Here is a 26,593-nt window from a genome sequence, read left to right as displayed (position 1 = left end):
TAACAAATTTAAACAAAATTTTGATTTCAATGTTGTGAAGGCTAGTGTACGGAAGAGGGATAAGACAGGAATGGTATGCCACGGGAAAGTTTACATAACTTTTCCCAAAAATGTACTGCCTGACATTAAAATTGAAACCCCCCCCCCCGGCAGTACAATCAGCCCCCTTGACATTAGGTAATACTATTTTGTGTAATTTGTTTGCAGTGAAAAGTTAAAATGTAGACAGCGGAAATTATTTTGCTCACAACTTGGATGAATGATGAATTCAGGTAGCATGAACAGCAGCTATTACATTCGTTCATCTTATTTATAGGGAGAAGTCTTAAGTAGTGGCAAGTATTTAGGAGATTCTCTTCTAGACTTCAGAAAGTTTCTTCACAGGGAAGCTTCTTTATCTGTGCCTTTGGGGTTCAAGGGGTGATTCTTCCCCTAAGTACACCAAATTGTCAACCTCACCCTGGACTGCTTTTTGCAGACTGAGGCTTTGGTTACTGGCCCTATTCTGTATGTTGTCCTTGTGTGTGCAGAGTGCCACTTTACAGCCTCAGGTTTTAGCTGGTCAGAATATTATAAGATTTTAGTTATGCAACACTATAGTTTTGTTATGGTATGGGACTGAACTCCGCATAACATGACTGGTGCAAAATAGCCTAAGTGCTGATGAACCCAAAATTTCAAATTCAATCAAATTTTCTGTACTTTAGTTGCGCCTGTAGCTACCTCCCATTTATACAGAAATCTGAGACTTTGATGTCATTATGCAAATTCCCTTCGCATCTGCATCAAAGGTTAACGGCTCCCAAGTTTTGGGAACGAAGGGAGTTTTATTGTTTTGGCCAGAGAGTGGAATGTACAGTAGGCAATATGATCGAATATTGTCCATTTTTTCTTGTGTAATATACGTAAATATCTGTATCATCAAACGTAGTGTGTAGTAAGATGATTTCAGTAGCAGCCAATTAACACCTCAAGTGATATTTTAGATATATATATAGAAAAATTTAGTATTTGTGATATTTCTAAACTTTATGTAACTTAATGACTCCCTCTCCCCCACACACATAATTTACCTTTATTTAACATGGTTAAAAACTTTTGAAAAATGGACTTTATTTACAAAGCCCCTCCTGATAACCTGTGATCCCCCCCTGGAGATCAATTCTGGTTACGGGCCTGTCGTGAATGTCACCAATTAGCTTAGAGACTCCGAAAACTATGGATTAGACAAATCTAGGTCATTTGTGGCATTTTATTTTTCACCCCCTCTCACCCCCATGCCAATAGGTGATGTACTTGGAGTTGAATGGCATTGGAAGCAACTCCGTAAACTATGGATTCCACACTAATATCTGGCATTTTCGAAAGTCATATCAGCCTGAATGTTAGACAACCCAAGAAACACTTATAGTTTTGCAGGATTGCATAGTCACGGATGTGTGTGCGGAATTTAATATCTGCAGTTTTTCATTATTTTTACATGTCACCACTTCCCACCCCACCCCTAGGGGGTCTTACCCCCAAAGTATCCTTTCCAGATTGCAAATGATAAGTGTACAAAGTTTGGTTGAAATTGCTCCAGGCATGCATACACACCCACACATACATTTTTATATACAGCATTATTAAAAAAGAATGGTACAAAAGTAAGGTTAATTTATTTTTAAGTGAAAAGAGATACAAAAGCAATTCTGGTGGGAAAGGAAGGAAGGTTGTAAATTTATAGCCTGTGGTTGTAGTTGACGTAAAATCCGCTAGAGCCGCTACTTCTTGTTGATAGCTAAAATGGCAACAACGAAGGTAGAGCAAGCATATTGCATAATGGAATTTGAACGAACAGGGGCGGTTGTTAAAATTCACACAGACACTTTTGTGCGAAATTCAAGAAACTACCACCACATAGACACTGCATTACATGCTGGGTGCAGAAGTTTGAATCAACTGAATGTCTGTGCAGTAGAAAAATTCCCGATCAACCAGGAACGTCGAGGGAGACAGTGGATAGGATTCGTGCTACTTTTCAAAGGATACCCAGAAAATCGACAAACCAAGCAAGTAAAGAACTTAATGTGACAATGTGACTCCATTACCACAGGACTAGATAATTTAAAGTAACGCATCTCTCGTGCAGTGGAGCTGATATGTTGGAACACGTCTGGCAAGAAATGGATTATAGTATTGACATCTGCAGTGTTACCCAGGGTGCTCATATCCAACATTTGTAATTGCCCAGGTAAATTTACAACCTTCCTTTCTTCTTTCCCACCAGAATTGCTTTTGTATCTCTTTTCACTTAAAAATAAATTAACTTTACTTTTGTACCATTCTTTTTTAATAACCCTGTATATATATATATATATATATATATATATATATATATATATATATATATATATATATATAGATAGATATAGATAGATAGATATATATATATATATATATAGATAGATATAGATAGATATATATATATATATATAGATAGATATAGATAGATAGATATAGATAGATAGATAGATAGATAGATTGATTTTGAATGTTACACTAAACAATCAATACCAGTTTTCAGTTGCTTGGGGGTACAATGCTAAATACAATAGACAAATTATCCATTGCTATTTCTATTTTTTATTCTATGTTTAAGGGATGGAATTCTGTTGATGCAAAGCAGATGTTGTCCTCTCATTATTGATGGTATTTCAATTTATAATCACATTGTTAAAATAACCCATGGTGCAACATCCCATGAGGGTCATGACCTACTTAACGCACTTGTCAGCCTCACTCCCAGGGCTGGACTGGGACTGCCAAGAGGGCACCCCAAGAAATCTGATTGTAATGGCCTATCATTACAGTAAAGGCTGAATTGACACATACAATTATTTTATGTATAGTTTATTAAAATTAGACAAGAAATTCTAGCGGTTGTTTGTTACCAACACAGATAGCAAAAGAACAAGTGTCACGCTGTTTCACTAAAGTTTAAACGTACATCAATTTAACCCCAATAATAAAATGCAAATATACGTATTTTCAAATTTTTAAAATTATCAGTAAAAATAAAGTAAAAATTAAGGCTGAGCCTATACCGATGTATCTGTATCAGCCAATACCATAGGTATCTGTTGATATTTTTGCAACGATACTGGCTGATACCATTGTTTTTGGGTCTCTTGAAGCACGGCCAAAACGAAAATAAGTTTTCAAAGGTTCGTTCAGCTTTTCCAACTTACCTTTGGTTTTGAAAATTATATATATATAGTTGTGCATTTGTTAAGTGAACCTGTACTCAAGTTTCCGTGAACAGCAAGTACGTGACACAAAGATCCTCATGCAGATAAGACTTGTGGTCAAGTATCTTTCAAATCAAGGGTAACTTGAAATTATTCCCATAGGATTTCCTTCGAAGTATACCAAGCTTTTTCCTACAGATGTGGTCTCCTGTAACAATAATCCAAATGAGGTTCTGGTAGCCAATGAGGCACCTGGTGTATTGTGGAAATATCTCTTTTTACAGACCTCCCGCAGTCAAAACAGTCCTCGCCCACGTGAGTGGTGGACATGTCTCAGACATAGTACATAGCATATTCCTGGAAATTCAAATACCTGGGCTAACCCCCTTTTCCTTTCCAACTTTAGACTTTTGTTTGTCCAGACCTGGATAACTGGGTTTCAACAGGCATGTTTTGGTGGCACAGGGAACGCGACAAGGGAATAATTTTCTTTGAACGACAGTTGATGGCACTTACTTTCTGGAAAGTGTAGTGATGTGTTTCGATTTCTTTCCATGCCAAGCAATAGAACTTTGAATTTATTTTTTTAGGAATAATTTTCCGATAGTATATTATATCGAAAGCAAAGTCATGTCAGAATATCACTGTACTGAAGTCGATCGCCTGATATAGAAGCAAGAGACTGGATGTTTTCATTCTCTCCTTACTATGTCTGATAGGAGGACAAAAAAGACAGGATTGGTTTCACATTACAGGTTTCCTGTTAGTTTTAGACAGTGTCCAGGGATGGTAAATCACCAATTATTCTTGTATTCACGGATGATTTAATGTTAGTTTGGTAAGGGTGATCCCTTATTTTTAGAGGAGGTTGAAGAGGCATGATCTCATTTTTCAAAATTGGGGGAGAGGGGGATGATTGTCTCGCTCTTAGCTGCACTTAATATTTGTCACATATTTGAAACATCTGATCGATTGTCACTTATCTAAAAAAAATACTGGAAAGTTGAGATGCATCGTTGGAAGAGAGGATAGTTTGATGGGTTAATTTATTCATCGCCCCTCATCAGAAATGCACATGTATAAAATGTAATAATAAAATTACACGTGCACGCACACATATATAATTATCCTTTATTTTAAATTGAAATTATGCACGTATCGGTATTGGTTCAAAGTGTTATCGGCTCAGCCCTAGTAAAAGTTCAGCATTTTTAATGCCTGAATTTACATATATAGTGATTCATGAATGTACTGTACAAATTTGCAACATGCATCACAAGTTATTTTCTGGTATCATCTTTCCCCTTAAAATACAATTACTTCTGTTAAGTATGTACAGCTATGCAGACAGGTTTCTTAATATCATTTTGCTATTAAACAAACCAGAAGTGAAATAATATTTTACAGTGAATAAACGAGTTTCATTTCAGAACTTGCACAGCATAATTTATTGATAATATTGTCATTATCACAGCAATGAAAATACAGTGATCAGAACGTTACATTTTAAAAGTAGCTTAGCTACAGCTACTCTTCGAAAATGTAGCTTCGCTACAGCTACTTTACCAAAAAGTAGCTCGCAACGCTACTCCTGTTCACTACTCGCTACTTTGCTACTTCTGCATATAAAACTTAAAACCACCATATGGATATTCAAAAGAAGCCCCTAGTACGATAGTTGTACTTAGTGGAGAATAGATTCGGTTATTTATTATCGTGATTCCAGTCATTCGATAATTTTGATAGCAGTGCTACTTCAGATTGCAAAGTTTACATTTGCCATTTCACATACTCAGATTCGAAATACATCTGCAAACCCAAATGTGTATGAGTATTGCAATTACTATGATACCCAAATTAATGATTACGAGAGACAAATAAAATTTGGTAGGAGATATCCGCGACCAGATTACGCTACTCACTCGTAGCTCCTCAATTTCCTTACAATGGTGGGTTGCCACCAGCCTTATACACCGGTCAAGAACCCAGGTGGACTCGAACCCATGCCATCCCACAGTCTGAGCTCAAAGCACAGTGCCTTAGACCGCACGGCCACGGAGGAGGACTATTCAGATACTAATTAAATAAATTAAGTGGATATCTATATCATCAAGGTATTTATAATCTATTTATCCATATTTCCATGTAATATACTGTCTTTATGAACCTCCTGCAAAAGTAAGCGTTATTGTCGATTTTTTTAACGCTGTTGCCACATTCAAAATTTCTCAAAATGCTGTAGCGAAATTTTTTCTACAACTACAGGAATTTTGTAGCTTCGCTACCGCTACAACTACAACTTTCAAAATGTAGGGCCGGTACAGCCACAAATTTTGTAGCTAACTACAGTAGCACCGCTACAAGTAGCATGCTACTTAAGACCACTGTGAAAATATCTCGTTCACACTGCAGGAGGAAGTGCTTCAAGATTAACACTGCATAGACTATTATGTACAGGGTGGCTCAATAAGTCACTTAACACCCTCAGTACAAGGCCACTGCTGCATGGAACATGAAAATGGCGATAACCATTCGTTGCATGGCCAAAGGGGAACCACAAAGGGGAACCACAGTGACATCACCCGCATGGTCGGCAGCCATCTTGAAATCAACTTCAGAAATTTAAATGGGAAGGGGGTCGTGGGACATATCAAAATGGGCTAGAATTTCACCAGGGAAACAACCGTGACATTTGTTTTCACCTAACTTTAAATTTAAGGGCGATTCCCACATGGGAGAGTGACGCATCCTTTCATTTTTACTTAAATGTTTATTGTTCAAATTACCGTTAGTATGTGATTATGTGGTATTTATTGTTTAGACCAATCACTGAAAATGTCCGGATATTGACTTACCGGTATGTACATATCTTGTAGTATTGGTTGACATGGGAATTACGATTGCGTTTTGTCTTTACATAAAAGTTTAAGAGTGATGATGTGAATTAATAGTGTCTAGAGTAGCACATTTCCTTTTTCACTGATCTGAACGAAAATGCCACTAACACATGAGGAACAAATTGCCATCATATTGATGTCAGAAGAGAGAAGTATGCGTGACATTGCCGCAGACTTCAATAACCACAATCCTGCAAGACAACCGGTGTCACATGTTGCCGTCAGCCAGTTGCTGGCAAAGTTTCAAGATACTGGATCTGTGGACGACAAGCCGTGACATTGGACGTACGAAAACAGCCACGGATGAGGGTACTGCTGTAGATGTGTTGGCATCATTTGCAAAGTCCCCAACCCGTAGCACACGGAGACTAGCGGTGTCAGCAGGGGTTCAATTCAAAGGATTGTACATGACCACCACTGGCATCCATATAAGATACACCTGCAGCAGCACCTTAGTGAGGACGATCCAGACAGGCGTTTGCAGTTTTGTGAGTGGGCTATAGCACAACTGCAACGTGACCCTGCCGTAGGTAGCAAGATTCTGTTCAGTGATGAGGCTAATTTTTGAGTGTCGGGGGAGGTGAGTAAGCAAAATCTGCGGTACTGGTCACCTGAAAATCCACATTGGACAGATCCCAGCAAGGTGACGGGAGGCGGGAAGCTAATGGTGTGGTGTGGTACTTGGGGTTCCCGACTTGTTGGTCCACTTTTCATTGAGGGCAACTTAAATGCAGAGGGCTACTTGCTTCCGCTACGGGAGCAGATCTTACCATCCTTACTGTCCGAAGATGGGAGCTATCCTGAATGGTTCCAGCAAGATGGTGCTCCATCGCACTATGGGATGATAGTCCTTCAGTACCTGGATCGACAATTCCCTCACCACTGGATTGGTCGCCGAGGGACTGTGGAATGACCTGCACGCTCACCTGACCTGACACCATTGTACTTTTACCTCTGGGGACACCTGAAAGCCATGGTGTATGCTACAAAAATCAGGGATCTGGCCCATTTGCGCACACGCATTGTGGATGCCTGTACTGCAATAACTCCTGAAATTCTTCAGAATGTGGTAAGGTCATGGGAGAGATGATTATATGTGTGTGTTGCGCAAAACAGATGTCATATTGAGCATGTGTTATAACTTTGTGGTATTGTTAACTCTGCAACAATTAAAGTTAGGTGAAAACAAATGTCACAGTTGTTTTCCTGGTGAAATTCTAGCCCATTTTGATATGTCACACGACCCCCTTCCCATTTAAATTTCTGAAGTTGATTTCAAGATGGCGGACATCAAGATGGCTGCCGATCATGAGGGAGACGTCAATGTGGTTTCCCCTTGGCCAGGCAACGATTGGTCATCGCCATTTTCACGTTCCATGCTGCAGTGGCCTTGTACTTGGGGTGTTAAGTGACTTATTGAGCCACCCTGTAGTATTTTTTTTCTTTAATTTGAAAAAAGCTCTTTTGCAGCTTACTTGCGTAAGTGGGATTGTAAGATTGTTATAAACTTTATACAATTCTGTGCATTGTAAGGAATACACATTGTACTGGCGAATGTATGCACACTTGATGCAGCTGTTGCAACCTTGACTTGCACACTTCCTCTTACCATTAGTCGTAACTTCTACCTGATACTTCAAATTTGCAAGCTTATGTAATCAGAAATAAGTTTTTTTTGGTGTTAATCAAAGGGGGAATTTCCAGTTTGGCATCCCCCAGAGAGTGGTGCCCAGGTCACACACTCCTTAAGCTGCCCCTGTGTAAGTCCATGATGGAACAGAAACAGCAGTGGTGAATCGACCTTTCCTTATCTGTGACCGATTGCAAGCAGAAGAAAAAAAAAGGCACGTAATTTGTGTTCTCGGAAGGATGCCAAGATGAGAGGGTGCACCGGCATTTGGTCCGGTGGGCCAGTCTTGCCCTGCTCACTCCCACCTGCCGAGGTTTCAGTGACCAGGTTCTCCTCATGATGGTAGGTGGTCACCGTGCACAGGTCAAAATCTCTGGTGAAAAGTTGTTACACTTCCTCTTCAAAAGATTTGAACCTGCATGCATCCCAAAGCATGAGGCCTTGAACCATAGGCCATGGTGGGGGATACATTGTTGAAACACTGGATGAAAATGGTGGAAGATTCGACTATTGCTGAATGTACAGGGACTTAACGGATCACTGTATGTGCAGTATATCTTTCAAAATAGGCAACGTGTTTAATGTGCAGTGTCTGAGAAGTCATAATACCTCTAAATTATATTCAAATGTTTTAAGAAATGAAACTATTAAATTACTTCATGTATGTGCCACATTTAATTGTCTAACCATGATTTTCTTGACGTTTCTATGGAAGTGCCTTGCATTTATGTGAGAATTATCTTGGTCGCCCTACACGTAGTACACATGTTGAAATGACAGATGTGAGTTTTTCTGTGCACGAGAAGTTGATTGCAGGTTGACAAATTTCCTTACTCAGGAGAATTAGCCAAAAGCAAGATGCCTTTCAGGAATGATTTAGTAAGCTTAACAAATGAACTCTCAACAGAAAAACCTTGTACCAGTTCAACATTCACGCTAACAATCATGATCATGCCACAACTCTTCCCACAAAACATCAAGATACTGGTGCCTGGACAATGGTTATGTCCTGCTGCTACATTAAGTAAATTTATCCCAAGTGACCAGAATTGTTGGGCTAACTAGTTTTTGTGAGACAGGTTGGGCTTACATTGGTTGGCAAATTGGGCATGTTGTTCCCAAGCTTGCCCAACCATGGAAAAGTTTCATTGATTTGGCTTATTTTTGCAAAGATGACGATGAGTGATATGATTAAGTTGATGAAGGGACTCTCAAAGAACACCCATGCCACGATACGAACCCAGAACCTCTGGCATCTTAGCATGCTGTGCTAACAATGTCACCACAAAGATTGGTCCCAAACATTTGTCACAGCACATACTAAAAATATTTCATTAATGAAAGAAGAAGCTATTTGAGCAGCTCAGGGGTAAAACTTGATAACACACACTCCGTTCAAAATTTAGTTAACATTGGATCCAGTTGCTGTATGATAGTGAGTGATGTTCTTTCAGTAGCTGCTGATAGCCAGGAACACCTGGTTAACTCAAGCCACACTGTAATGGACGAACTTTCACCTGCATTTCTCTTGGTCTCGTACTTTTGTGGGTTATAGAGTTTTACTCTCGAGCTGCTCATTTGTAATATGGTGCTGAATAGTACTGTTGTGTGGTAGTTAGAAGACGTTAAAGTGGAGTGTCTCCATAATATCGCCCTGAACAATGTTCATGTGTGAAGAACAGCAAATATTCATCAAATTTCAGGTTGCACGTGGAAGGAATGCGCAGCAAATTCACAAGGGCTTACGCAAGGCATGTGGGGACCACGCTTTACCGTATCATATCGTTGCCAGATGGGCCAAGGAATTTCAAAGTGGTCGTGAATCAGCCACAAAAGAACATGGTGGCAGGAATTCTTGCACGGCAACAGACCAACAGATCCACACCAACTTGATGCACTTCGCAGATTGCTGGCATGACGATGAAGGGGTTATCCTTGCACACAGTGTTCGACAAGGTGTTACAGTGAATGCAGACTATTACGTTACCTTTGTGCCCTGATCTTAAACACAAAAGACCACTTCTCCTGCAATTAGGACCCATTATTCTCCACGATAATGCTAACGCAAGATGACATACAGCACAAGAGGTGCAGAATGTATTGCAACAAAGGGGTTGGGAGGTTTTGGAGCATCCACCTTATTCTCCTGACATGAGTTCCTGGGACTTGGATTTGTTCCCCAGATGAAGGAACTGCTGAGGGGGAAACGCTTTCCAGATCATCATTTCGGCCACAGGGCAGTCTCTGCACACACTGGCACGAACGGGAGCTATCAATGGCATCCAACTACTTCCAGATGTTTGGAAACGTGTTCACGCAGCAGCAGGAGATTACATTGAAGGATTGTAAATGATTCCAGGTATGTATCTTCTTTCATGTCTCTTTCTCACACATGTTCCCACTACAAGAAAAATGGCCCTCGTATAAAATAAACACTGGTACATGCAGATTTCATTCATGCATTCAGATTTTCTGGTAAAAACTAATATAACACGTCAATTGTAGGAGTCATCAAATACTGACAGTTAAGTTGTTTAGGAGACCAAAAAAAAAAAACCCTGTTCTGAAAAAAGTCCTTAATCAGTCACTGAATTTGTACAGGGAAGATGTGTATATTTTCAACTGAAAAGCATTACAGAAAGGCTGTGATGGAGAGTCAAGTTGACACAGGGTCTCGAAACATCAGAAGAAAAAAAAGTGCAGGCGCTATTTTGATTTTGATCATTAGTTTTGAGGGAACTGTAGGTCAAAGTAGCTTACAACTTACTGAATATTGATGGAAACTTGTAAAATTCTCTATTTTGCCGACCTCCATGGTAGAACAGTTAGCCTCTAGCATCATGCTGTGCTTCGAATCCAAGCCTGGACATGGGGTTCCATTTGAATGTCCTTTATCAATTTCATATCATCACTAATCCTCATCATTGCAATTAGGCATAAGTGGAAGAAAAGCAACATTAAATAACAAAAATCATACAAATCTTTATAATTTATTTTGGACTAGGAAATTATATTGTTGTTCACTATATAAAAAAAACTTGAAATATTGAATTTTCTGTTTGTCATTACACTTAAAAAATCTGGTATTTTCTTATCTTTTTCATATTTTGATGTGGGCCACGGGAACAGAAATGCCACATCAGAATTTTGCTCAGTCCAAAATTGTACAGAAATATTAAATTGTGTACAAGAGTTTGAATATTAGGTTTTTGTTGTGCCGTTTTTGTGTTTTCGTGTCTATTATGTCTTCCAAATTTTTAGTGCCTTTTTGCCTGCTTGTGTGTGCAGTTCTAGCACCTACAAATCCACATAGTGTACAATAATGAAGGATGAAAGACTAAAGGAAACTACATTGCCATTATCTAGTTCCATGTAATTGTATACACACTGCACTTGCAAAAATCAATGCGCTTCTGCAATGAAAACAGGTATTAATATTGAGTGTTTTTTATTTCACCTGATGTTAACAGGTTTAAATATTTACACGTGAAATTTAACACATAAGCAACCCTCTTTTGGGTGGTCAGCGCTAAAGACTTAGGTGCAGAGCTCCGTTAGATCACATGTGTTAACTATATCAGCCAGTTGCTTCTGTACTGTAATCCACGAGCAGAGCGTGTCCTCGCATCCTTCAAGTAGAAAAGGCTTTTCCTGGAAATAGAACTCCACTTTCGGCTCGTCTTCGCATTCATAAAATATAGCAGCCATGTTTGCGGAGAAGGGGCAGATGAGCGAGGTTCTCCACTGTCTGTCCTTCATTGCATCGTAATTATCATGCCGCAGCGTTTCGTTGTCCTTGCCTATTCCCAGGCGAGACGCAAAGAACTGGACAATGGTCGAGTGAGTGAAATATATAATTCCAAGCGGACTGCTTCCGTCAATCCCTCTGTGAAAATACATAACTATGTCACTGTTGGTGTAAATACAGTCACAACCCTTTTAGTATTCTTGGGTGCTACACAACAGTGTATGGGTAAGGGATGCTTGCAGGAAATCTAACAGGAAGTCAAATGCTTTCAATAATTAATACTTTGTCTGAAATATAGTTCATTATTGTATCTGAGGTTGATGCTTATTCCATCTTTATATTTAGTAGTTGATCCCCCCCCCTCATTTTGTTGATTCATTAATTGTTCCCAGTATTAGCAGATAAATTTCCAAACCATTTTGGGCAGTTTTAACTTGTTTCATCAGGATTTACTATATTAGAGTGAAAATATGGTATTGGTTCTAATTAATAGAAAAAAAAACAATAATTGTATTTCTTTTTACATAAAATTGAACAAAACAAATATGTAAAAAAAAATCTACTTACAGCATGTGTACAGCAAATACACCTAACTTTTCCGGGTCCGTAATTGATTCATATGAAAATGTTGGATGCATGAGTACTTGGGCACATCACCCCCACACCCCCTATATGCCTTCATGGCATGGTGCTAAGCACAGGGGAGCACTTTACCTTTTTTTATGAGTACTTGGGCTATTTGCCCCATCACATTAAAGGAGCCGAGCCCCTTAACATAACTAAAATCAACATGTGTCTCTGAGGACTAACCTCCTTACCTAGGTTAAAAGCTGAGGCTGTTAAGGGCCACTCAGCACATACACTATCTGGCCATTCGTCACCGGACACCTGGAACGAGTACTTTAATCCGGTTTCAGGCGTCCGTCAGTATCGTGTGGGGCCACCTTTCGCAGCAAGTACAGCCGCAACCCTCTGAGGAAGACTGTCCACCAAATTGCGATAGGTTTCGACGGGAATCCTGCTCCATTCCTCTTGCAAAGTGGCGAACAACTCTTTAGTGTTTTTTGAGCGGTGTGGCCTGGCTCTCAACCGGCGCTCCAACTCGTCCCAAAGATGCTCAATCGGGTTGAGATCAGGACTTTGAGTGGGCCAATCAAGTTTTTGCACACCCATATCCTCGAACCACGTGTTGATCACACCTGCCGTATGACATGGAGCATTGTCGTGCTGAAACAGATAAGGACCACTACCGAATTGTGCCCACAATGTCGGTAGTGCAGAATTGTCCAGGATCGTTAGGTATGCATCTGCATTCATGTTTCCACGCACTAACACAAGGCGACCAAGACCATACCAGGAGAAGCACGACCACATCATGATGCTTCCACATGCCTTTGGTTGGGTGTCCGGTGATGAATGGCCAGATAGTGTATAAGGACAATACACAGCCCAACAGAGGATTATACAGATTGTAGTTCCAGATGCAAGAGCCTTGTTGGCCTGCAAATTGTAGTTACCTACATGTTCCAGGTCAATAACCCTGATTAGGGTTAGATCGATTGAATCATTACTTCTTTTGTATGAGCTGAAAATTTCACATTGTGTCATCAGTTAAATGACCATGCCTCACAGGAAATGCTGGTTGAGATTTTGAGCAAGGCCAAGGTCCACAGTGCACTGTACTGTCTAATGCAAAGTAAAATAAACCAAATGAATGACTGTAGTGCCAATAAAGAAGATAAAAGTTTATATTGGTCCATCATCGGCATCATCAAAAATTTTCATGTAGGTTCATCCCAAATAATTATGGAACAAACATGTTCAAATTAATTTTTTAGAAATAAGTGGAAATCCAAAGTTAGGGACTCATAGAAGTCCCCAAGAAATGCCAATTGAGGGAGAACATTTTACAGTTGAATCTCGATTTTGTTTCTCAGAGCACCAAGGTGAAAAAATCTTAAAATGTGGGAAAATGTAAAATCCAGGAAAATTTTGTAACATTTCGCAGTATTGGGACCATGAAGATTGATTATATAATAAAGTTAAAAGTAAAATTTGGGTTTTACTGTTTATTTTTTTCTGCTAGAGCTGTTGAGAAAAATCACCAAAGCAAATAGACTTACCTAAAGTGTTCCACCATATCCTTAACAAGAGGACATCCTAACTGCACATTTAAATCATGGCCATATCCTGATTCATAATAGTTCTTCAGGTCCTCTGCATACTCTAAGATCTGAAATAATAACAAATTACCCATTAAAATTTTTGCCTCAATTGATTTACGTTCTAATTTGTTATAAGGGTTCTTTGATAATTAAGTGGGCTGGGCCTGTGGTTTCGGTGTATGTAGAAACTAGGAAAGATCGATTGTGTTTATTGATCCACTTGTCTATTGCACATGTTACATGCACATTGTCAGTCATCTGTTTTATTCACAGGTAGACGTTCGACCCTCAAACGTGAATGAGTGCAGGGATGGATTCCTCCAGATAAGCACAATGGTGTGATTCTTCTCCCTTCTCAGAATTCCTTGCACCAATTAAACACTGCTGTATGCTGCAATATTCGTCCCCGTACACCTAATTTAATTTGAGTACAATTTCTGCTGGCTGCACACCTTCAGCACACAGGAACTGAATCACACACTGTGACACGCACCTTCTGCCTTTTGGACTTTGTTAGTCGGTTACAACCCTTTTATCAGACTTCTCAAAAGGCTTATTAGGGTTAGTAGGACCAAGCCCTTGCATGGTGTCTGGTGCAGGATTTATTTTTTAATTATCCTATATTAGTTATGATCTCTTACTAGGAGATTTATTTAAACTTCCGACGATATACAAACACTTTTCAAAAAGACAATTCACCCGACACAACTTGTAGGCCTTAACCTATTAGTTGTACCGAAGTTTATAACCTTGGTCTTTTGATGATGCAGGAGAACATCTTATTCAGAGTTGGGTTGTGAAATATCTGCCAACCTGGAGTACACCAGCCAAACCAAAGAACGAAGCTAGATATTTCCCCAAGGTTCCCTGAACCATCAGCCTTTTGGCAACCAGGAGAAAGTCCGGCTGGCTTACAAAAGTCTTGCTCTTTTATATCAAAAATGTGTTCACATTTTTCCAAGGTAACTACATGGTTGTTTACATATCCATAGTTTCAGCATCTCTGCAAGAATTAAGTTAAACAATCCTTTATCTACAATAACCTACTTTTTAAAGAAATAAATCTAACAATTTTAAAAGAAAAGATTTCTACACTAATTCGTATAAGATAGATTATTGCAACACAGACTGAACAGTTTTGTGCTCAAAAAGCATGTGTTGACTGGGGCGATACATAGTGTTCCCCCAGAAGAAAATAAAATTGAACATAAGTTAATGTTTTTTAATTTTGTTTGAAACAGCTTAAACGTAAACAATCACCAATTCAAGTTTTTAACTTCGATAACTTGGATCTGTGTTATATCTTCTTTGAACCTTCATCAAGATTAGTTAATAAAGAACCTTATAAATTTACATTTTATGTATTTTTAGAAATTGTTCCAGCTATTCTCAACAAGTATGGTCAGCCGTTGATATCCACAATTTGATTAGTCTTGAAACTTCTCACATTGTAGCTTAATTTGAACAAAATCCTTAAGGCTGGAGTTAATCCTTCAATGCTTCTCAAAAATGATACATACTAAAAATCTCTTTCTAAGTTGTACTTTACCCTCTTTCTGGTAAGTAAAGGCTCAGAATACTTTTCGGGTCAGATTAACGTCCTTCTTGAAAATTTGAGATAATTCTTGAATTATTTCGATCACACTCTTCTTACTTCTTATTACATTATTCATGCACTTTACACAAATTACATCATTCCTGCTGTTAAGTACATAACCTTCATTCCATTGTTCCCCAATAGATTTTGTTTCCTTTAGTAAGTGGTCTGATATCTATCTTCAGCCTCCTCTGGCAAGGGAGACATTAGATCTGGTACCCCAAAAGATCTCAGGATCTGATGTACTTCGGGAGTTTCTTCCTTCTTTTTTTTTTTTTTTTAGGAACATTCCAGGATATTCTGACATTGTTTTAAAGTGGAACTTAAGAAGTGATAATGTTTATCTGCCTGTTTGCAATTATTTCATGCTTCTTTCTCTACCTGTCTTTGCATCCCCTGTTCAACTTCACGTTCTTCTAGCTTCTCGATTAAACGTGCGAATTTCTGATCATCTTCTTCCTTCATGATGGATGCGGTAAACGTGGTTTAAAATTACTTACGTGAAATTTAGAAAATTTCGCACTTACGCATTGCACAATTTAACTGTTAAATCCTATTAATTTTGAAGCACCACTGTCTTCATTCACAAAAGAGTACGCCGTTTGAAGCGTAGATGGTACCGTGTCACTGCATTGTTTGTTTCCGGACAGCAGTAGTTGCAATTTCTCCTGTTCAGCGGCGCTGGCATGCTCCTCCTGGTTTGCGTCGTCTGCTTCCTGTTGTCAGGTGGTGCTGCCAGGTGGTGGTTGAGGAGCTGGGCTGTGCTGCTCGGTATGGTGCAGTTCCTGTTCCCCGCATGGCTGGAGGTGGGTCGAGTATGTGCAGGTCAGGGATCTTTCTGAGGACGGGGTGCCAAGTCGGGTGTGCCTGTCCATTGTCCAGGTTCAGTGCTGGTTTCTGTTGGATGATAGCATGGGTTTCTTTGACAGCATTTTCTATGACAGAGCAGGTTGGGTGAAGTATGGAGATGGAGGAGATGGTGTGGTTAGTGGAGTGGAGGTGTTGGGAAAGGCCTGATTTTGGTGTGTCTTTTTTGGCATCTTTTTCGTGTTCATTAATCCGTTCTTGGACAGTGCGAATGGTTCTGCCAATGTAGGTGTTGTGGCATTGGCATGTGGCCTTGTAGACACCAGGGGATGCAAGTTTGGGTAGGTAGTATCTCTTGAAGTTGGGTAGTGCTCTTCCAATTTGGGATATAGGTTTGTGTACCACTCGGATGTTGAAATTGAAATGTTGGAGGGCCTTGGCAAATTTTCCAGATATGGTGGGGTGGTATGGGAAAGCAATCCATTTGGGTTTGGGATTTTGGTTCGGGTTATCTCTGTCTTTTGGGTGTCTGAGCAGGGCTTCTGCTTTTGCACACCACATGGATAGCTGGCACTCAGTGTAACCGTTGTTTAGTCCTATTTCAGTTACGCATACTATTTCATCATGGAGGTCATCTTCTGTGCAGCTGAGTATGAAGGCTCTTCTGTAAAAGTTCATCCATACTCCAGCTTTCTGTTTTGGTGGGTGGTTGGATTTTGCATGGATGTACTGGTTGCCTGAAACTGGTTTCCTGTATACGGACGTGATGAATTTGTCTTGGTGTCGTCAGATGCTGAGGTCGAAAAAGTTCAGGTGGCCATTTTGTTCCCTTTCAACGGTGAATTTTATGTTGGGGTGTATGTTGTTGAGGGCAGCTAGGAGATGGTTTAGGTCCTCTTCCTCTTTGTAAATGACTAGGGTGTCATCGGCATATCTTCTGTATCTTATGTGAGCAAACTCTGGTTGGGTGAGTATTGACATCTCAGCCACATGCAGTACAATGTTGGATAGGGGTGCAGAAAGGGGGTTACCCATCGCTAGGCCTCCTGTCTGGTGGAAGAAACTGTCTTCGAACTGGAAATAGTTGTGGGTGAGGCAGGCTTGTAGAAGGTTGCAAATTTCATCTGTTACAAATGGGGGCGTGCTATTGTTGAGGAGCCATGTTCTGGTGGAGTCAAGTGCAAGGCTGATTGGAATGGAGGAGTACATATCCACTACATCTATGCTGGCTAGTTTGCAGTTGTTGGCTTTGACGAAAGAGGTGACATTTTTTTTTGCTTCAAGGCCGTTTTTTAGGCTGTAGGTAAGTTTGTCATTGTGAGCGGTCAGTTTCTGGAGGAGCCATTTGGTCAGGTGAAGCCGGCCACTATGATTCTTAGAGGGGTTACTGGTTTATGAGTTTTGGGCATGCCGTATGCACAGGGAAGGCTGGGGTGGGTGCTCCTTAGTTTCTTACTTTCACTTTCTTGGAGGAGAGCACAGTTCTCTATGGCTCGGTGGATGGCTGTATTGTATCTGCTTGTGGGGTCATGTTTCAGTTTTTTGTAGCCATCAGAGTTTAGTTTTGCATGCATTTTGTCACTGTATTGGCCTTTTCCCATAATGACATATTGATTACCCTTGTCCAATTTTATGCACCAACATTTGTTGTCCTGTAGCCACTTTCGGAATTCCTGTGTTGTGTGATTCAAATATTTTCCTTAATTTTTAGAATTAGCGTAAAAGTTGGTTTCTGACACAAAAAACAGCAAATATATAAGAAACTATGTAATTTACATCCTAAAGTCACTGAACCAAATTCATAACATATGATTTCCTCTAGATATTTGTTTTTGTTTCATGCCTTTAGAGTCAGGGGTTGAGGAGATATGTAGTTTAATGCGACTCATGTGTTTCCCTAAATTTACATGTTCCGTTTCCTATGATATTGGTTGATTGATTGATTGATTTGCTTTACTTCACTTCAATTTTGTGCCACTTTTGGCTAATTTGCGAAGATGGGAATGAGTAATGATATGATGAAATTGATGAATGGACACTCACAAACATCCATGCCCAGGCAGGCGTTTGTTACTTACATGTTGTTTTTGTTGTTTAAGAATGTATGCACATAGTGGCGGCGATTAGGTGTCTTAAGTGAGCAGGGGGGGGGGGGGGCAAGGATAGTTTACTTTGTACTGACTGTAATTAGAGAGAAGTATATTGAAAATAGAATTCGGGCAGATGATTTTGGGTCAAATCCACTGGTAGACAAAGCTTAGCATTAAGAGACCATAGTGCGGGGACAAAAAATATGTTAAGGGGGGACTGCTCCCTTGCCCCCCATCCCTAATCACCGTCACTGTCAATACATTGAACTAATATGATATGGTAAAATACTGTTCTAAACCGGTCACTTTTCCTTAGAGTCCATTGCAGAATTGCAGATACCTAGTGTTAACATGTTAAATTTTATCATTTCCTCTACATACAGATGTGCACTTGTAGCACAGGTGTTTTCCCCTGATGCAGCAAAAGGAGAACATTTGCGTAACTGATTCATGATGTAAACCCCACTTCCCAATATGCTTGGCTTTAATGAAATTCTGATGAATATCGAGCATATTAATAATGTATTGCAGCCACAGAGCAGCAGTGTCCTGTTATCTTTCAGCGTTGAACCAAATGTAGATAATGATTTTTCAGCACTTCAGAGGTTGAACTTACATTACAGTCTACTTCTGAATTTAGCAGGCCAACGATTTGTTGAACGTATGTTAGAAATATGTTCATTTGCAATGCACTTTGTTTCTTTAAGTAGCGTGAAGAGTGTTGCATAAACTATGAAATGAGCCCTTGTTCCTCTGGCTATGGCTTTTTTTGGACCAACTTTTACGCTAATTCTAAAAATTAAGGAAAACATTTGAATCTTTCTAATTCAATTAATATTTATGGTATCTCTATGAAACAAAACCCATAATTTAGCAAATTTTCTGTTCTTTCAATTTGGTTATCTTCAGTTTTTGTGTACAATGCACCATTTTCGAGATATTATTTTTTTAAATTGAATTTTTGCCGCCATTTTCCAAGATGGCAGATTTTCCCCAAACATTTGGATGGCAGATTTTTAATATATTATTCACTATACCATTCTGCACAATCTGGTACAAAAAACATTTGTGTTTCAATTATTTCCAGGCGAAACCGTATATTTCCTCTACTACAACTATCATCTCCAGTGACAATACAATGGAAGAAATGTCTCACAGTCAGCTTCATATAGGTGCAAAAGCTCCATGCACACACTTTTCTGAACCTCAGTATGTAATGACTGATATGGTGGGCTGATCCTACACTTATTTCCGTCTGTGAAGTAATTTCACTGACATTTATACGCCGGTTCTCCCATATCAAGTCCTCCACTTGAGCAATGTCGCTTTCCGTGACTGCAGTGACAGAGCAACCTGGGCACGGGGAATCTTCAACACTAGTTATACCCTGTTTGAACTTCTCAGCCCACTCGTACACTTGTGATTGACTCATACAGTTGTCACCATACTGAACTGTCATGTGGCGATGAATTTCTATTGGTTTCATGCCTTCACTCAACACAAATCTCACAACACTTTGCTGCTCCAGTTGGAACACTCCTGTAATTATGTAATTGTTTCCCAGCATCCCATGTGCGAGGCAGGTGTGCCAGCCCCAGCTATGAATAGCTTACAGATGCCTTCACAAAATAACAAACATATAACAATCACGGTCGTATTTTAGATTTTTTATACTACTTTTCCGGTTATTTATTGAATGCACCTTGCATATTACTTTGACAATTACTACACAAATTCTGGGAACAAAGTTATATACCTAAATTGTCTTATACACAAATGATAGCACTACAATATCACATAATTACACCAATTACATATTATATTGCCAACTTCACCATGTGATCCATAACTATTATTTGTTGAAAATCTTAGTCGTTGCAATTACATCACAAATGTAATGGCATGGTGTACGAACTTTATCCATGCTAAACAGGGCCATGACAAGACAAGAAATTTACTAATTATGATGTATCTGCCGAATTTTTGGGGGGAACTGATTCTAATGCTGATATTTAACAGCTTCTAACTGGAAAAAATTCAGTTTATTATAATTATCTTTATACCTTTTACCCTAAAACAGATAAGCTTTCACACATTTATAAGAAGGAATCAAGCTAAAAGATTGGATATCACTACAAGTAAACAGAGCTTCAAAAACACATTAACACACTAAACTTGCCAAAACTACATCAATGAATGTATCCTCTATGATCAAAATTTGGAAATAAGAAATTGAATATTGTAATTGGTTTAAAAATTGAAATAATATTGATTACGATGTGTCATTTTTGGACAATATTCATATATTAGAAATTGGATCCCTGAAACTGAACACCCTCCCCCTTCTTTTTAGACACAAAAAAAGTGTATCTGTTTATCCCTTCAGACTTAACACTAACTTCTCCAAGAAAAACAGGTGGTTGAATGACTTAGCGTAAACTATAATGCCAAAAGTAAGCAATATTTATGAACAATAATAATAAATTCAACAAAAGCACATTTTAAGTAATAATCATAATAATAATTGAAATCCCCTTCCCACACCATTGCTATGCACTCTAAAGCATCAGGCTTTGTGCTCGGGCTACAGGACACACACTGGTTCGAGTCTCCTGGGAGTAACTAAACAACTTTTCTCCGGAGATTTCAGAAAGTGTATGGAACCTGTGGCCACCCACCTTCATGAGGAAATTGGGGAGCTACGAATGAGTAGCATAACCCGGTCATGGAAATCTACAACAATGACTGGAGGTTCATCATTTTCTTGAATTTGAATTGTTGTTTCATGGCCACTTTATGCATAGATAGGCTAATTGGGACTGAACCTACAGTTTAAAGTTTGATCCGAACCATTGTGCAATGTGCCATCACCAGGTATCAAACCCGGGATCCCTTGATTACAAGGTGTTCAGGTTTGTCCTGCTGACCATACATCACCCCATAACTGTTGGATGAATGCACACCTCTTGGCAGTCAGTAGGTAGATATTGGCCCTCAGCATTAATCTTCACACATTTCATGTGGAAAAGCACAGCTTTGGTAAAGAGAAAAAATATTTTTAAAATTATGAAGTGTTATTAATCAACACAAATTTGTTTCAAGGACTCTGGCTAGAGGCTTTCAACCCAGTTGCAGTCTGGCAATTAATTTAATTGAGGTTTTGAGAGGTGCTTGAGTGCAGTTCAACTTAGTTGATCACAGAATTAATAAATCTGTACTGAAGAACAAATCATGACTTCAAAGCAAGACAGTGTAAATCTAAAAAATTTCAAACCACCTGCAGTTAGTAACTGTATTCCAAAAATTCATGACATACCAAAAATTCTTCCTCGACAAAAGCTCCACACCATGGAGAAACTAAGTTCATATCCCAGGCTTTATTGTATCTGCACATGTCATATATCACTTTTACAGTGTCTGTAAAAGAACACAACATTAAGCTTCTTCCTAAATCTTTACAGGTTATAAAATTCCCATAATTTTGGAGTATTTCAAACACAATAGTTACTACAGATGCACCAGCATGAAATTTTTGCAAATAGCAATGAAATCTTAATATAAAATTAACTGATACCAATAGCTGAATTCTACTGATCCAATATAAAATTAGGAATGTTCCATGGACAACCTAAATAACTCACTAACCTTAATTAATGTACATAACCAAATGACTGTAATGGGTTTTGCCTTATGAAACAATCTGCACATTCAGACATTTAGATTACAAAACGAGAGGACAGCAGAGAAGGACAGGATACGCAGGAGCTTGAACGTTGCCCGAAATTTTTGTCGAGAAGGTCAGGCCGGCCAGCAATATGTAATTGAATAGTAAATAATAATAAGTATAATAAGAATAAAATAATAATAATAATTGATAATATATTATTATTATTATTATATCTTTGGGGAAAGACTCCTACTTGAATGAATATCTTGCACCACTGGCTTTCCCTAGTTATCATACTGTCAATATACCGAAATTCATAATTATTCTATTTTAGTAACTTTTTCGCGCCTCTTCTGTAAGTAGACAAATCTTTGAAAGTTAAGGAGGAAATAAAAATTTCATTTTGTAATTTTGGAAACTCATATAACCATTTATTTGGCTGTACATGTACTGCTCAGCACAGTACTGCTCAGCAAAGATGAGAAAGTCTCTCTGGCGCTGCTGTCCTGTAAGCAACTTGTTTGTTCGAGGGTTGGGTGGGGTGGAAGGTAGCAAGGACTGCTCGACTTCTGACACCCTCTCAATGTTGCCAAACTTACATGGACGAAAGGTCATTGAGTTTGGGTGTGTCTGTTGTGTATGTTGTTTGTACCGAAATGAAGGGCAAAACCGTACGTAGTGAGAGCCGAGAGGTGATTTCGAATGTTGTTAAATTTCTTGACAACGAAGCAAGAGAAGGATGTTACATGTTTCCAGTCAATCATGCTACAAAGCATGCAGCGGGTGCAGTTCGAATGTCAGAAACTTTCATAAAGAGAATTCAATTGAATTTTCAGATAACCTTCGAAAGGCTGAATTATATCAGCTAATCAAAACCAACAAAAAGCCCCCGCAATATCGGGTCGACACTCTTGCAGCAGAAAACGGCCACACAGTAGTTCATCTTCCACCTTATCATTGTGATCTAAACCCTATTGAGTATGTTTGGGGTATCGTAAAGGGTCGTATTGCATCACAAAATGTGGATCGTAATTTGGGCAGAGTACTGGAAGACTTTCAGAACTTTCCCAAAGAAGAATGGTAAAGGTCTTTCGAAAAAGTAAAGGGGAAACAAGAGGAATATTGGGTCCAGGATGGAATTATTGAAGTAGAAGTTGACAAGTTGGTAATCGAAGACTGCTCGGAGAATGAGTCATATGATGGGTGAGGATTCGGATTCAGATGAGAATGGTTCGGATTTAGACGAGAGTGGAAGTGCCATTGAGGTTGACAAACTGTGCGATAATGACAGTCAGGTGAATGTTAGTGATGAGTCGGATTTGCGTTGCACTCCACTGTAAATAGTAACTTTACAAAACAAATCATTCTTTAATAATTCTTGAAGATTTCCTGGCCGCGAATGTTGAAGAGGATTTCTCGGGCAATCAGCCAGGTGATTTCCGGATAGGCTTCCGAGCTTTCGAGAGCTAATGTCACTCACATCTTAAGGGATTCACTTCAATCCCTGAAGATGAGAGTGACATTAGCTCTCGAAAGCCTATCCGGAAATCACCTAGCTGATTGCCTGAGAAAACATCTTCAAATCATTCTTTCTTTTAAAAATGTAAGCTGTGTGTGTGTGTGTGTATATTTGATGGGTTATTTATTTACATAAATATTGTTTATGCGAACCTTGCCCCCCAAATTTATCTTAAGTTAGCGCCTCTGGCCTTTTCCCCCCAATCGCCGCCACTGTCTCTAAGGATAAAATTATAATTAATAATTAAATTGAAGATAAAATCTGTTTCTTAGATGGTAATATTTACTATCGCATAGTAAGAATCACAACCATGACAATGGATTTTATTGTTATTAATTATTTAATCAGGAATCGTCACAAACGCTATCCATTCTTCTTCAATCACTGACCACGCCACCCTGAACGCCGCGTTTTCTGTCAGAGAACAGTTGTGACGCAACATGGCAACAGCATGCCATTTGAGAGCAGAGGAAAGGAAGGATTTCCCCCAGATTCTCGTCTGCTGCCGTTCACCATGACAGAAACAAGTGGGGGTGGATTTTAGTTCGCATATTTTCCGGGGGTTTTCTCTTCTTTGCTGAGCAGTTCCTTGATTATTCTGAAGTGTATTTATTAATTAACAGAACATTCTGAGTCAATGATCAAAATAAAAAGCTTCATTGTTTTTCATTGGAAAAAAATTATGCAAATTTCCAGCATAGTTGTCTGACTCAGTCGAACCTCCCCAACTGACAATGCCCACATGCCTCCCCCTACCAACGTATACACACACAAAATAAGATAAACTTGGTAATTAAATAAATATTTTCAACAAATAGTCAACCTCCATGGCAGAGAGGTTAGCACAGCATGCTACAACGGCAAGGGACCCAGGTTTGAATCCAGGCTATTACACAGGTTTTCTCTGTGAGTGTCCCTTCATTAATTTCATATCATCACTTGTCCTCATTGTTGCGATTAGCCAAAAGTGGCACAAAGTGACGCTAAATAACAAAAATACAAAATTTTACCACAAACTGCATTCTTAGTAGAGTATCTGGGGGTATATTAAATGTAACTGGTAGGTGAGCTAAGTTCCCAGGGGAATGTAGAGGTAGGGCTCCACATAATCATGACCTGGGCCATTTGTTTGGAGGTTCTGTGGCCAGCACCACACTCTGGCTACCTTTATCGTCACCTTGGAAGACATTTATTAGAGGTGGATGAATTTCAGAGCTGCCAGGTCTTATGTATTACAGTTGGATGCCCTTCCGACTGGGACACCATGACTCTAAATGTGACTATCCTCACAAAATATTCGCATCTACTCTAACTCCCAATTATTTTTTCCCCTACCTCAATGTTACTGAAATCAAATAAGCTAATCAAGACTAGACCTACAGTTTAAAATATAATCTGAACCATTGAAATGGTCATCTATTGGGAATGAAATCCAAAACTTTTTGATTTGAGGATTATTTATGGCATAATGAAAAATTGAAGGGATGACTTACCATAAGAAAGATCTTCCTGAAAACCTAATCTTATGCTGATGTTATGCAGTACAGATTGCATCAACACGCCTTCCAAGAATAATGTGTATTCTATTTTACTGTTTGGATCTTCGTCTTGTCTTACATAAGAATCACATTCCTTGTAATACTGAAAGTACAGAAAAAAACAACACTTTATTGTAAATAACAAATATATTATCCCAGGTAGTACATTCGACTTGCTTCGAAGTTGAAACGTGCTTGTTATGTCAAGTGAAGAAGCTTGCTTGGAGCTTGTTTCTGCATGTTATAAGCTTGTGGCAACCTTGAATCAAGTGAACTAGTTTCCATGCATCACACGTGCAGCAAGTTTGCCGTGCAAGCTAAAATCTCATTTAGCGAAGAATATGACAAACAAGCTGCCACCAAGCATGCTGTGTCAAGTTACTTTGAAGATATTGAAGGCATATGAACATTGTAATGTGAGCTATTTAAAAAAAAATGTATATACGAGGGTTGGACAAAATAGAGAAGATGAAAGGACTTTAGAAGACATCATCTCTCCTTTTAGTCCATTTAATGTCTCTTTGGAAGAGACATTAGATGGACTGATTGTTACTACAGTGGAGCCCCATTTTACATTTTCCTCATTATACATTCAATCTTGGTCCCAACATAGCAAAAAGCAATAAAATTTTCCTCAATTTTACATTTTCTTACATTTCAAATCTCTTCAGCTTGGTCCCCTGAAAAACGTAAAATTGAGGTTCCGCTGTACATGCAAGTTATGGTAAACTTGACACAAGCTCACATACTATCCGAGATAATGCTTGCTGTGCTTTACTTGAATTTCTCGCACACAATATTTGATTTTTGTATAATATTTTGTTTGTTTCTATCAGTCATCATCAGGTGTGTAATAACAAAACTTCTAAGTCTCGTGTTCAGCTGATCACAGGTTAATGTTGAATATTTCTTTTCCTCATTATCTTTTATTGCATTGCAATGTCTCAATTTACCTCAAAAGTGCAAATTATAAATTTTGTTACATAATAATAGAGTTAATAAACTTATGATTTATCCAGTTTCAATTTCAAATACAGAAGTGCAGCACTGCACTATTACAATTTTTCGTAACAATAATTGGTCCACCATTCATGGGTTCTTCTAAATGGGCACATATCTTTTCTTTCATAAGACAATCAAAGTATTTGGCACTTTTCACCCTCCACAATTACAAAATAATTTTATACAGTTCCACAACATCAATAAAGAATACTTCTGAATAAAGCCCGACAGGCCAAAGAACAAACTTCAGGAAACCAAGACTCCTCGCCTCCAGTTGTCGGAGTTTAAGGGGGGGGGGGGGGGTAGTGGTGTTGCTACATGCCTGATTTTTGTCCAGTTGTACAAGAATTTTGATGTTTGTTCTTTTATTGTAAAAATTACATTAAATGGACACACACTCATAAAAAAAAGCAACTGATATTCAGTACTTTAAAATTGAGTAAATGAATGATGGGCTGGCAGATTAGATTAGAGACAATTTTTACAAATATAAAAATTTAAAAAACATAGGATATAATAAATCAAAACTAAAGGTTTACCATAAAAAAAATGTTCACAGAAACTATGCACAGTGATGCAGTCTTGAATTAACATTTAGAGAAACTGGTGTGAAGAGATTAAAACAGACACTTAATATTAAGAATAATAATTATGTTTATTGGGGCAGTAACAAGTTGTTCAAATTTTTTAAATGTCATGCTGC

The 26,593-nt window shown here is 38.7% G+C and overlaps 1 protein-coding gene across 3 annotated transcripts in view; it reads right to left on the bottom strand.

Moving 5' to 3' along the window:
- Positions 1-11,208: 11,208 nt before the first annotated feature.
- Positions 11,209-26,593, bottom strand: part of LOC145990265 (multiple inositol polyphosphate phosphatase 1-like) — a 47,017-nt gene continuing 31,632 nt past the window's right edge. For all 3 annotated transcript variants that reach the window (XM_083125940.1, XM_083125943.1, XM_083125942.1), the window contains 4 exons: positions 24,844-24,991; positions 21,481-21,581; positions 13,629-13,738; positions 11,209-11,643 (listed from right to left, as the gene is read on the bottom strand). In XM_083125940.1, coding sequence (XP_082982066.1) covers positions 11,295-11,643; positions 13,629-13,738; positions 21,481-21,581; positions 24,844-24,991 — 708 coding nt within the window. In that variant the 3' untranslated portion in view covers positions 11,209-11,294. The remainder of the gene's footprint in view (positions 11,644-13,628; positions 13,739-21,480; positions 21,582-24,843; positions 24,992-26,593) is intronic.

The sequence above is a fragment of the Lepisma saccharinum genome, chromosome 7, assembly GCF_977018435.1.
Source record: "Lepisma saccharinum chromosome 7, izLepSacc3.1, whole genome shotgun sequence".
Lineage (NCBI taxonomy): Eukaryota > Metazoa > Arthropoda > Insecta > Zygentoma > Lepismatidae > Lepisma > Lepisma saccharinum.
Note: the sequence above shows the minus strand (reverse complement) of the source record. Positions and strands in the feature narration are given on the sequence as shown.